Genomic DNA, 14,461 nt, shown 5'->3' with positions numbered 1-14,461 from the left:
TCGGTTCTTACGCTTACACATTATTATTTTTCCACAAACCATGATCTTTTTGCCCGAGCGAGCCCAATTTGGGGTTAAGAGCGAGATTTTTAACCGAAGAGAGCGTCGTAGAAAGCAAAGTTCATAAAGAAATTTAAAAAAGAAATTACATTTTTCTTTTTTATTTTATCGAAAAAAAGTCTCTGTAATCACGTTAACCATTTTACACACTGCAAACACCATTATAAACTATTCTACTAACTCACTAAGAAGATTCGCCACAATATCATGCATTTTACGCCACAGCCGGCAAGACAACAACTCAGAGAATGCTTCGTTAATCTCGGGCATAGCGTCTAACCCGGCAAATCACACTGCTACAAACATTAGCATTCCACACAGAGTTCAACGGTATCGTCCAAATTACTCTCCGTCAAAGTGTTCAGGAGTTACAGCCAACAAGCCACAGAAAGCACAACTCCCACACTGCGAAAATATTATAACTGTATCATACCTTGAGTCGGTTTTGAGGGCCAAAATGGTGAAATCCGGAATTATTCCTTATTAGTAATGTGTTCGTCTGCTAAGTAGGTACGTCTGGAACTTAAAATGGCATTTCTCCGTTCATCTGAGCCAAAATGGTGGTCAGAATGCCGACGGCGAATCATACAGGGGGCTTGGGGCTTGGGGGCTGACCTCTGCACGGTTTTGGAGTTTTATTGGCTGAAAATTCTGTCAATCACTTCATGGAACACACGAGTGTGTTCGTTTTGAGCACCTGGTTGTAACGAGTGGTCTCATTACAAGATCCGCCCGGCAGAGCCTGAGCAAGGGCTCCAGACAAACAGACAGAGACATCCAGGAGAAATATGAGGGGTCAAAATGGGTCAAAATGGATCAAAATGGGTCAAACAGCTCTGTTAGGATAGATTGTACAATATGAGTGATAAATAAAGTGAAATATAGTGAAATATATAATTATAAAGTATATACAATTACAATGGAACAGCTACAAATTCTGGTTCGAAAATGAGAATTTGGCATGGTTTTTTTTAGATAAACACCTATAATTGGGGTTTGCTTCACTTTATTTACACCAAATCTTTTTGTGAGGCACCTGCACCCTTTGTGCTATGAATTGGGAATGTTTTTAGGCTAGCCAGGGCCTCATTTAATAAATTACAGTGCTTTTTCTTCAGACGAACTTGGGAATTTTCCCTGTTTGCTGTGTTTGCTGTTCAGCTACTATTAACCAGTAACATATACACAATATTTACTCATCTCATCAAATCTCACAATCCCTAGTGTTATTCAAGCATCAACATTTTTAAAATAGACCTTGTAGTTACAGAATGTAGTCTCTTTTGTACAATTTTCGAGAAAAGGCCTAAAAAAAGGCTGAGGGTCCAAAAGGTTATTAATTAGTTTTGTTGCTTAAACCTAACCAATCGTTTCACAGCGTGGCATTGTGCGTTTCTGCGAGCGTGATACAAGGCTAATTAGACACGTATTTGTGAAACTTGTTTTGAGAACAGAAACGTTGACATGCAAGGTTTGCAAAAAAGTACAATATAATGTTTTTTTTCAGTTGACTGGGTTGGATTTGAAATATATGCTTGTTTGTTATTATTAATTCATTATGTTAGCCACAGACGTATGTTTTTTATTACTATGTACAAGGGGTTTAAGTTCTAGATAATAACCACAATTTCAATGACAGTTCTTATACTGGTCAGAAAAAACTAAAATTTCCAGAAATTGTTCAGCCCTACTAAAATGTGCATATGATTATAATGTTAATTTGGGTTTGTTTGGAAAGTCTTGTAGAAAAGTGTGGGAATTGAATCCATCTTAAAGAAATGAGTCATGTGTTTTGGACTTAAGTGAGGAGATCATTAGCCCACTCAGAGGTATTTCCAAGCCTGTGAGCAGTTTGCACCTCACCACCTTTATCTATGGTGACATGAAGACAGTAATGATGCCTGCCTGGCCATTATCGGATGCTGTATATATATCGTCAATGAGTATAGTCAGCAGAAAAGCTCCTCACTGCTCAGGGTGTCGGATCTGAGACCACACTTGTTAGTCACTTCACAGAGGCTCGGACTTTAATCACCACTTTCTCTCCTCTTTGTCTCATTCTATCTCTCTGTCTTTGCAGATCGAAAGCTGCTACATGATGTTAAACCTCAAAGTGAGTCTTCCTCTGTGGATTTCTTTCATCTTCGACGACTGCCACTTATATGGAATGCCCTGAATTCTGGGGGAAAGAGATGATATATTCTAAATTTAAAGGAGTGACACGTCGTTTGCATTCCTCTCAGTGCACACTCCTGAAACAGAAGCATTATGAATCACCCCTCCTCCCCCAAGTTCACTCTGACCTGAGCAACTCCTGCTTTAACCCTGCAAGATGTGCTCATTACGCATTCATGTCATTAGTCAGCGGCCCACTTTTATGACAAGCGCGACATCACAGCTTTGCTTTTTACTTTGTAACGGGGAGATATATTGGTTGTGACAAGGGAACATGTGCTACGTTGTGGAGGATTAATGGGTTGTAATCACTGCAAACGTGCTAATTGGACCAATTTACGGCGCTGTCCTCACCTTCATGTGGCGGCTTTCAATCACTTGCTGGAGTTGGCCCGGCTAAGTGATTGTCAGGTGCCTGCTTGAGCGCTTTCATTAATGGGCCACATTATTGTAAAAGTCGTGCCTACTGCAGGCTTTAAGGAAAGCTCGGATGATTGGATGGGGAGGGTGTTAAGCTGGTGTGTGGCTAGCGATCACCCTGGTAGGAACACGCAAAATTAATTTTTCCTCTGATTCGTGCTCTCGACAACTGGTGACCACCGGCTGCACCGCATGGTCTCTGACCGCCTGCGCTGTGAGATATCCATCGTAGCTATTGGATATAGACCGGTGGGTCTAAAGGCAGTTATGCTAATAGCCCTCCATGTTAGCAGCTTGAATGCGATGTGTAACAGTTTAGAGTAACGGCTGGACATGTTCGTTTATGCCTATCTTTGGTGCATAATGTAGCATAGAGAGATGAGACAGATGGTCCGCTCCCTCTTACCACTTTCCATTCTTCTTGTTTCATTTCCATCCCGAAGCCAGACTAACACTTTGTAACTCCTGCCTGTGTTTGACCTTGAATGTCTACATAATAACAGCATTGTCTTCCCCTGCTTTTCCTCCATCTCCTCCTCACTGGGTCTTAAATAATACAACAAAGACAAGGCTCTTTTATGTGGAACACTTTAACAAAAAAGCCTTTTCTCTTTATTGCCAATGCTGCCTTCATCACAGTGAAGAAAAAAAGAAAAGACCTTGTTTCTGGAGAAATCTCAGAAGAATACTTTTACATACGGAGAATTCTCAAATAGTGATGTGGGCTTTTATTCACTTCAGCGGCAGAGAGAACCAGGCCTTTATTTCTAATTTCCCCAGCTTTCAAACTCCAAACGTCCTCCATCTTTACCTGCTGCCTTAATAAATTCAGTATAATGTATATTTCTACAGCACTAATTCCATCAGTGGCAAGAGTCAAGGGTCACGTCAGTCGTTGCACTTTGCCCATTTAAGTGGCAAATTTACGAGAAAAAATCTCGGAAAAATAGTGGAGTGGTAATGTCGTCTGAATTCTCTTGCCCCTAAAGTAGTGTCATTACGGTAAGGATGGTCCTAAAAGATACATATAAGTGTTTTCTTTCATGTTAATGTTTTATGAGTATAATGCCAACATCAGTATTCATTGTACTTTATCCTTATGTTATTTTGCAGATGGGTTATCAGATAAATCCTTACGATTTATGAAGTCCTCTCTGACCGACAGCCTCTTAGCGAGGCGAAAGTCCTGAAAGATACACATTCACATGTTCTTTCTGTATCCTTTTACGAACATGATACATGCTAATATTGGTCAAGTTACAAGAAAGTAGAAACGAAAAGCTATCTTCATAATCTCGAGTATTAACACGTTTCTTTGTTCTTCTCGTAAACGTAGTAAATTAGTTTTTTTCCCGAATAGTATCCCTTCCCCCGGCTACATGATTATTTCTGTTTACTTACAATGACCCTAATATGCTGTTGTAATAGGCTACTAATCGGGGAAAAATTGATGATGATGGCTTAAAGCACCCCACCGATTAAGCATTGCAGTCCTGTAACACTGTCGGCCTCACGATGGACAGTTCAAAATTGATTCAGCAGAACCATAGAGATTGTCTTCTGTTCCACACACTCCTCTTCCTTGCGGTGGCTAATGAAGCATTGAGTCGCTAGTGTCAAGCCGAGGTGAGGAGTGGGCTACAGAGGTCTGCTGAGCTCACTCCACACCCGAAAGATTAGTTTTCATTTTCAGAGTTAGTCTTGAGCCACAGCTGACGCTGACAGGAGGCAATTCATCAGAATTTGCTCAGCCATCTCTTGAGCCACCAAAGACTTAAAGACATAAAACCTTTTTTTTAATATGCACAGCAGCACTCCCCAACAGACTTCGTTGTGTTCCTCTTAATCTTCTATCAGGAGTAGGGCAAAGAAGAAATGACTGGAGTTTATTATGACGTACAAATTGTATTGAATTGATGCTGTGGAAATGGACATTATACACATTTTTTACCATGTAAACTGTTACTACCCCCCTTTAATTATTTGAATACCTAATTTTAAATGAGATTTTACGGTTGCTCTCGGTTTTGTGTGCTTTAGGTATGGACAGCTCCAATGACGTAGCCCTGTACTCGGGCCTGGGAGCCGGCATCATTGCCGTGGCGATCCTCGTGGTGGCCGTCATGCTGTACAGGAAGAACCACAGCGAGTATGGCGTGGATGTCATCGACTCCTCCGCGCTCACCGGGGGTTTCCAGTCCTTAAACTTCAAGACCACCAGACAAGGTAAGAGAGAGAGAGGGCCATCGACTCCACGCCGGTGACCACAATGCCAAAAAGGCTGCATCATCAATCCGCGACAGGGCTACGCCGGTGATTGATGCTGTTTGCTTGCATCTGGCGGCATGGCGTGCAGCCTCCATATCTGCTTAGGATTTATACTTCCTCAACCAGTGAAAGGACCTGTCCTTCTATTTTGACAGACCTGCTTCTCTGTTGTCGTGAAACAGGCAATAATCAATCTCCAACAGCGACCGGCGACACTCCACCCCTTCGCCACGGACCACGCATTTGACTGTCAGGCGACCAGTCTCCTCCGTCAGATTACACTGGCCTAAACCACTGAAGGATAAATGTGAGGGGTAGGGAACGGTGAACATCAATTACATTTTTTGTTGTGCACAGCAATAACTTCTGTTGGTGATGTGACTGGGCTGTCCCAGCAGGCCCTGCAGGCATTGGCATTACTGTCACTCACATTTCTGGGTTAGCTCAAGTGATAGCCATCGTGGCGACGGGCGATACAACTTTGCCTCGGTGACGAGCCCTGCCAGGGGGCCCACACTCTGCCCTCGGCTCCCCTCTCCCCCAAGGCCCCGAGAGTCGGTCAAACCCCAGCCCCGTTATCGCACGATCGGAATGGTGTGAGGGAGAAATGTGTGTGTGTGTGTGTGTGTGTGTGTGTGTGTGTGTGTGTGTGTGTGTGTGTGTGTGTGTGTGTGTGTGTGTGTGTGTGTGTGTGTGTGTGTGTGTGTGTGTGTGTGTGTGTGTGTGTGGGGGGGGGTGGGGGGGTAGGAGCTGGGTCTACATTCAGCACGTCATCAATCCTATTTAAATAGGCCAGCCTACCTGCTTTGCCCTCCACCGGCCACAATCACTCCTTTCCATTTTCCTCTCCGTGGCTCCCCGTGAAATGTGGAACACTTCCTCAGCCCCACTTTGCTCTGGAGGAAGTTGTTGAGGCGTTTTATATTAGCCTACTTCTGCAGTGATTGCATTGTTAACATTTAGCCGTCCTGTTCATAAACATAGCAGCAGCAGGTGTGTGGGGGGGGGGGGGGGGGTCTCTAAATGTGTGTGTTTAATTGCAAATCAGTATCTTTTTAATGCCTAATAATCACAAGGAAAATACATAACATAAATACTAAAAGGAGTTGGTAAATGCTTTCGGATGGCTCTCGGCTGTAAGGCAGAGTGCTGAATGAGTCTTCGGACCTGACCCCGTCTCTCCGCATTACTTCTCCTTCTGAGTGATTTTTAATCAGAGGCCCAATTCCAAACCTATCCCTCAAGGTATTCAACCTGAGGTACATTTCATTAACTTCTCTCATCTCGCCGCTGCCATTCCATTTTCGCCGCACCGTTCTTAAAGATGCACACTCAAGCGATAATCAGATCATTCTCCACTCGACCGGAGGAGGGGAGAAAATTCAGCAGTGATCGAATGTCAGCCGCAGAAGGGTAATGTCCACCGGGCTGCAGCTCTGACCGAGAGCTGGGATGTCCACAGTCGCACTGCACTGGAGGTTTGCTGTCACTGTTAGACTGTTTGGAAATATAAAATGCATATTGTAAAAACGATCTGAGCAGCGATTCTCTGAGACTGTTATTCCGTAGTATATCTGACCATTGTTCTAATGCAGGTGCAATCATGGAGTACATCAGTCATCACCGAATCTACTAATAAATTCAGATTGAGTATGTAGGATTCATTTCGACATACAGTATTAATGTGGCAGCAGCGACAATACAGATGTCCCAGTTTAATCACTGCAACAATATTAATACTGTATGCTGTATTAAGTGAAATGACATACTCAATGCAATTAATGGATTTGGTGATCACCAGACATTTAGATAACCGATTGAAAGCATTTGTAAAGTAAAAGGGACAGAAATTCACAAAAAGGAGAATTTCATTCTTCTCTGTGTTAGATGTCATTGGAGGGTGAATATGTTTGCGATTTGCACGATTGGTCAAACAATAAAAGATGAAGCTGAAACGTTCAGCTTTGGGAAACTGATAGAAATGATTTACTATTTTCCTCCATTTTCACTTTCAATTTCATAAAACATTAAAGGGGAACACCACTTAAATGAAGAATTCCATTATATTGTTTGCATGGTCTAGGAAAGTTCAATCAATATTTGTGAACATGAACTACTCTCTCCCTCTCAAAGCCAGAAACCAGAGCAGTGAGTCTCAACCTTATGATGTCATCGTGTATAAAAGTCTGGAGGTGCTCCATGGACAGTGAATTTCTTTTTATACCCAAATGAGCTTTATTCTAGTGCACTCTTGTCGTTTGTGAAACAGAAAATGTACACGTATTCACAACATTTCCCTGATTGCTCTCAGTGTTGTCTATAACATCTTTCCCAATTCATTGTCTATGAAATCGTTCACATTCACTAATATTTTTGGACCATCATAGGAACACCATGTGTGTATTTAGAATTTGTGTAGTTCCCCTCTAAACCACATTTTACAACACTGAAACATACACTTACTGTACATTTTAAGATTTTCACAGTAATCAAAAGGAAATAAATTGCAATTCTATTTAGACTTCCTACTACTACCATTCATTTGAAATGGATCACAGTGCTGCCATGACATGACATGAGACATGCTTGCAAAAACAAGTTGTATTGATTCAGTGGTCTGTACACAAAGTGATAAGCATTTGGTAAGAATTAAGAATGACAGTTTGGCACTTTGCTTCAAGATCTGTGCACATTGTAGTGAAAAGTTAACTACACTTAATGATGAATTGATTAATCAAGAGAAATAATCAACAGATGAATCGATAATGATTAGCTGAAGCCCTGTTCCTGGTAATTGAACCTGAATAGGAGAGACAGCACAGTTGAAAAGAAAAGTCATAAAAGAGTCAGTATTTCACAAATAATGTCATAAAAGATCAAACTACATAAAAATGTCAAAATGTTCGAGTATAATATACCATAAAAAGTCAAAGTAAAGTTTATCATAAAAAAGTAATAAACAGTCATACTATATAGTATGTGGAGAAAACTGAATTAAATAAGGTAAAAATGCTATTTAAATATGATATAAAAAGGTCATAATATTGTATACGTAGTATAGTATCTTATGTTGTATGTCGAAAAAAAGTATTTAAATGAATACATTTCTGGCATATTCCATATTCTGATTTGTCAGGAATTCTTTTGGGAAGACAAAAACAACAGCAAAAGTTGAGTTTTGAAGCGCAAGCCAAAAGACCAACACACCCCCCAAAACTGCTCATCACAAATCACGCCTCCGGTAATTAACGATTTCCCTAAAAATAAAACAACATTAGCCTCCCGCCTTGCACCCCTCGCCAGGCAACAGCTGGGCAGCAAGGACTCGGTGACTTCCCCGTTATTCTGGCACGGCTCGGCCGGGGTCCGCCGCTCGCCCAAGTCTGCCAGATCGATGCGGCGCGCTCCGTTTGGCAGCGTCTTCACGTATAATGGCCACAGATGAAGAACCCCCCTCAGGCTGTTGGGTCCACGCTGCAAGCTGAAGGACTACTCTCATTTACAGAGCAGTCACCTACACCCCCTCCTGGCCCTCCCTCCTGTCCTTCAGGAGGACGACTCGGGGTCCAGAGGAGCTGACTCCGGCAGATGGGTTATGGAGATCAAGCTGTGTGTGAGCCTGGTAATTAAATCTAACGCTCTGACCGTGGCTCCGAGCCCTGGACCTTCTGTCCAGGTTGTGCTCCTGAGCCCTACCTCTGATGCGCACGGTCGCCCGCCCCGGACACGCCGTTTTAATTGGTCCTGGAGCTTCACCGGTCAGCTGCAGGACATTTTCCAGACGTGGCTCTTGATCCTGGTTTGAACTGGATTAATGTTGCCTGACTATGTCCGGGAATTTGGAATGTATTTTAATCTGCTATGTCTGCTTTTTGTAAAGTAGTAATCTACTGTATTGTGCTGCAAACAGAAATCCCCTGATAATATCTAATCCATGTATACTGAGCGGTACCTTTTCTTTTTTTTTAAGTCTCTCCTGTCATGAAAAATGAAAGAATTCTTGGCACATTTTTAGCTTCTCAGTCTTTTAAAATGTCAACTTTTACTTTATTAAATAAATAAACTAAAAGCCTACAATCTTGACCTTATTAATTCAATCTGGGACACCAGTGAATTCCATTATCGTGTGTGATTACTGTTCAGGAAACAGAGAGGCCAGGCTCTGTTTCATTAGGTAAACCAGTTCCCTTCATAATGCGAGTCCCACGCAGGCAGGGCTATCAGGTGACTGTGTGGCTGTGCTGTCTCTCCATCTCTGTAGGCAACCCTCTGCTGCTCAACTCCTCCATGCAGCCCGACTTGACGGTGGGACGGACGTACCGCACGCCCCTCTGCTTCCAGGACAGCACGGACAAAGAGCTCTTCGACCCCCTGCCGGACATCAAGGTCAAAGTCCAGAGCTCCTTTATGGTTTCGCTAGGCGTAGCCGAGCGGGCTGAGTTCCACGCCAAAGGCCCCGCCGAGACCTTCCCGCGGGACCTGAGCCGGGACTACAGCGGCACCGCGGACAGACGCAAGAAGGGTCTGCTCACCCTCAACGGGCCCTTCAGCACCGGCAGAGAGCAGCCGAGGACCAACGGCGTGTTCGGCCACCCCGGGGGACGGCTGGTGGTGCCAAACGCCGGTGAGTTTCACAGGAAGTGGATGAAAGTGCAGCGTTCGTTACAGGCGCTACCTCTGTCTTTTGTCGTGTTGATGGTGAAAAAGGAAGCTCACACAGCGTGTTCTGAGTTTCCATAATGAGAGGCGGCAGCAGCTGCTGCTCATTATGGAAGCCGCCGTGAACCGGCGCTGTTTAGCATGAGGAGCAGCCTTCCCAGAATGCCTCTCGACACAACAAACATCTATAGTGTCCCCACCATGTTCTCCACGTCCCTGGTGCTCGCTGTTAAACGATCCGCTGTGTGCGCATCAAGACAGTGCAGTTCATCTTTGTTGTATTTTGTTGGCACGCACGCACGCACACACACACACACACACACACACACACACACACAAACACACAAGAAAAAAGTGGTGGAGTGAACTTTTCTCGGCTCTAGAAGTCTAAAAACTGATCCAAATAAGTGGCTTCCAAAAAGGCTACGAATAAAATAGAACAGAAGGACGAGTACTAAACACATATCCGTTGACAGGAGATAATCAGAGAATAAAACAAAAAGATGGTTTATTTATTAATACATCTATAAAATAATAAGGATACTACATTAATACATGAAAAAGCTGTTTTTTTATTTTAAAGTCCGGTACTTTTTGGTTGCCAAGCGCCTGTATGGCTCAGGATCTGCAGACTGAGGGAATAGAAGATGAGAGCTGTCTGTCTGGATGTCCATGGTTTCGCCCCGTCTTCTGACAGTATAAGTCACACAGCCTGGTCTGGGGTTTCCTAATTATGTCTCTGGCTATACCATCTGCTCCAGCCTTTTCCTGAGCCTGTAGTTCCAGAGAACAACCAACCAGGAAATATGCTTATTTGCTCTCTTGCTAGATGAGAAGCCTGACACCACTCTCAATGTCTCAACGCTTAGCTTAGCTTAGCATGAAGACTAGAAACGGGGAAACTGTTTGCCTGGCTCTGTCCAAAGATCAGAAAATCCACCAAACAGCATCTCTCACTAATTAGCATATTCAATCTTGTTTGTTTAATTTGCCTGACTATTTCTGAACTGTGAGCAGTGACTTCCTGAAGTCATACACTGGTTGCCTGGCAACCCCGGATGATGAAAAAAACGAAGTTTTGAGGAAAACTTTGACTTGACCCCGTGAACAAACTGTCTCCACGCACAGCATACGATTCTGCAGGGAAGAATACTACAACCCTTTGTATTTTCTGTCTAGAAAAAACAATCAAATGTAATAATATCAGAATCCACCAAATGTAACTGTTCTTCAGGTTGGTAATACACAATACAGAGGAAGTGACACGTTACAGACCGAAATCCAGCCTGGTTCATCATGATGACTTTGTTATCAGCAAAGCACTACTTTGACAGTGAGCCAGAAGAGCTTACGGCTTCACCCAAGAGGAAGGTTTTCTAAAAATAGGTCACATCGTCTGTCGAAGTTCTATTTAAAGGGATAGTTCCAATGTTCTGAAGTGGGGTTGTACAAATGCTGATCCGTAATCAGCTACTGACAGTAGATGGCGGTCGGCACGACTCGATTTTAATGAAGCACGCAGGAGTACGGGTGCCTAAAAGACTCAATATTATGTTCTCTGCTTTACCTTGCCACCAGACCGCCCTGTCTGACAGGGAACTGGAGCCGTTATCTGGGCTGTCTTCAAAACCACAAGACCCCTTTGACAAAGGCAGAAATAAGATAATGCTATAACAATACTTTTATTCGAAATAAGGTGGACACATGAAATAGGTTTCTTTAGGTGTCTGAAATACGTTCTGCTGTCGTTTCCGTCCACTACAGTGCATTACTTTAGGCTTGTGCCGGTACGCCTGTCGCCTTCTTCAAACTGGAGGCGTGCTGACCGCCATCTGCTGTAGGTCAAAAACTGACTATTGATTTTGATGAGTACCTCATACAACCCCACTGAAAACACATCAGAAATACCTCTTTCAACTCGAAAAAAATCCAGCTCCTTGACCATGAATCCTTTTTCTTTTTACAAACAAAGTAGCAGAAGAAGAAAATGAGCAAACAAAAATGAGATAGTTGACCCGTGTCACTGTCAGGGATTTAAGCACCACTGCTCAGCCTTCAGGAGATGCTACGTACAAAACTGAAAAGAAGTTGAGTGTGGTCTTAGGTGAAAAAATCACACAAAAAAAGTATGTACACAAGTGTGTGCTTCACTAAGAATGTTCTTTATTACTATTAATACATTTCTTCAGACCTTAAACATTGCAAACTGTTGCTAAGATCCATCAGTGCCGTTGCCAGGACAGGTAGCTGTTTGTTATTCCTCCACATACTCGCAGGCTCTCTCAGGCAAAGGCAAACGGGGTCGTGCTGTCATAGAGTCTCGCCAACACAAATGGAGGAGTTTTCACCGACCACCGCAGTTGTTGCCGGGTGAACGGTCTGCGCGAACCGCTGCACTCGCGGCCCTCTTCTGTGGCCCTCGTGTACGTAGCCGAGGTGAGGCGAAATCAGCCTCCTTCGGCTGTCTTGCCGGCTGAGGGGTCTGAGTGGTTGAGTCAGTGCTGTCAAGTGCAGCGCTCACGCAGCATGCTCTGGAGGAACCGCTATTCATTCGAATGAATAGCCATCTGCAGCACTTCACTGCAGATTACTGGAGTCACCTTAGTGATACGGAACCTAAATAGCAACATTCCTTACATCTGTGCAGTTCAATCAGCAGTTCATGAGAGTGGATTTACACAAAATATAGAAATGCATATTTCCTCACTCACCTCGTGGAGATTGTTTTACTTCAATAGGTTTTGAGATATCTGCCTCCATCCCAAGACAATGGAGATGTAAATATTTAATGGATTGAATTCAGAAAACGTCATTAAAAGATTTTAGCAGCAACATCTTTCTCTAGAAACAACATCCTGAGACCACACTTTAAACATTTGAACTTTTCTACAAAAGAAGTGGTCCCTAGGTGAGAATAGATGAAGAAAGCACAGAGAACAAAATAAAAGCACACATAAAGAAAATATCTTCATCACTTTCACAACACGTACAGCACGCGAGCCATTTCAGATGTGCTACAAGTCAACAAGTCTTTGTCAGTTTTTGGAACTTTTGAAAAGGTTTCAAAATAAAGTGAAGGGGTCCTGTGATAATTAATGGGACGGTTAATTTTGTTTTAAAATATTGGAGTTATGTACATTCTCATCACAAAAAAAGATTCAAATTAAACTTCTGAGAAGGGAAAGTCCCTCATACTACATTTAAATACTACATAAAACCTGTGTTAAGGGGTCACAAGTAGTCATTAGACTAAGCTTCCAGACAAGCTACTATGACGTGGCCGGTCGTCTAGCTTCATATGATGCCAGTATCGTCACCCTCAATTAATACTCAGCTCATTTAGCCTCTTAACGACAGTGGTGTCTCACTCAGAGGGTTAAATAGTGCAAGACTTTTAACACAGCACAATAAATCCAGCTGTATCTGACAAGCTTCACATCTGTCAGTTCTCTCATCTCAGCCTCCACCAGCACCAAACACAGAATAGCTATTTCATGCAAACAAACTGCTTGAAAGGCACATTCAAGAGATGAATGAGGTCTTACAAAATATTATTTTTACATAGAGCTGCAAAACAAAAAAAACATCTTTATCTGTCATCTCCCACTCTTCTTCTCTGAACCTTTTTATTTTGTCTCTCATCTCCTCTCCAGTCACACAGAGGTAGGGCAGTGCTGCTCTGCAGAACTCTCTCCTTGCTTCTTGAAAGGTGTTGCATAATCAAAAGTGTAGCGATTCCGAAGGAATGGAAAGATTTCTTCAGACAGTGTCTAATTCAGACAAACGTTTTTACTATTCAAATATTCAAATATTGATTCATGTGCCTCTTTATGCCTCTTCAGGCTGGTGAGGTGAACCTTGACTGGATGACTGGGTTTAGTTCTTCGTCTATTTCAGATTTTGTCTGATAGATTCAAGTCCCAGAAGTACCATAATTTCAGTGAAAATAATTGCTGTGACTAATATGTCCCTAAACCCCGAAATGGGATCTCTCCATTGGCTTTTGGGATTATTGGGGAAAATAAGCTCTGTGGCAAACAAACGTATATGAGACCTTTTAGCCACATGTTAGAAATGGCCTTTTGGGATATTTACTGACCTATTTTCCTATTGTGGAACCAAACATTACTGTATTTTAGGACCTTATTTCAGGCATCTAACCAAAAAACCCATTCATTGATTTCGAGACGAGGGAACCTGAAGTGCAAACATGCTGACTCATTTCTCTGTGTGAGGACTCATTCCTGCCGCAGTCTATAATATATATGGAGCTCAAGCGCAAGTTCAGTCAGGAAGACACTAACGGGTAATCTCTGTCTCTCCTCTCCTTGTAATTACTCTATCAGCTGATTGGGGGCGTGCACTTTTAACTATCCAACCAGATGCGGCACAGTTTCCTTAAGCCAATCATATCTGTGCGGTCAACTTTAAAAGTGTTCTCTCTGCTGCTGTCAGTTGTCATTTCAGCTAAGCAGACGCGACCCTCCTCCACCCCAGTCACCTCCAGTCAGCATCACATTCATGCTCCTGATTCATCAGATTGGTGCAACTCCCTTCACCACCACCACCAGTGTCTGGACTCCAGGGGGGTTTAGGCCTATTGGACCGCAGTATCCCTACCCTCGGTGATAGTACCTCATGATGGAGTCCAATCGCCAAAGACTTTGCACTTTTCATATTTGCATGTGTAATAAATCATTGTTAAACTATAAAACAAGTCTCTCCTGATTGAAATATAATATATAATATATGAGGTCAGTCTGTGGGAAAAACTTCCCTGCAGTGAGTCAAATTCAGCAGGCCAGAGACTCTCTTTAGACCTGCTACCAACAGTACGTATGTGCTACGAACCAATAGGAGCCTGTGCGATGTCATAATT

The 14,461-nt window shown here is 43.0% G+C and overlaps 1 protein-coding gene across 1 annotated transcript in view; it reads left to right on the top strand.

Moving 5' to 3' along the window:
- unc5db (unc-5 netrin receptor Db) overlaps window positions 1–14,461 on the top strand; it is a gene marked incomplete at its 3' end in the record, with an annotated part of 230,712 nt that overhangs the window by 172,489 nt on the left and 43,762 nt on the right. Inside the window, exons 8-10 of the mRNA XM_079160869.1 lie at window positions 2,141–2,173; window positions 4,696–4,881; window positions 9,185–9,547. Coding sequence (XP_079016995.1) covers window positions 2,141–2,173; window positions 4,696–4,881; window positions 9,185–9,547 — 582 coding nt within the window. The remainder of the gene's footprint in view (window positions 1–2,140; window positions 2,174–4,695; window positions 4,882–9,184; window positions 9,548–14,461) is intronic.

This window comes from Pholis gunnellus (genome assembly GCF_910591455.1).
Source record: "Pholis gunnellus genome assembly, chromosome: 6".
NCBI lineage: Eukaryota > Metazoa > Chordata > Actinopteri > Perciformes > Pholidae > Pholis > Pholis gunnellus.
The sequence above is the reverse complement of the archived record's forward strand: the minus strand, read 5'-3'. Positions and strand labels throughout refer to the sequence as shown.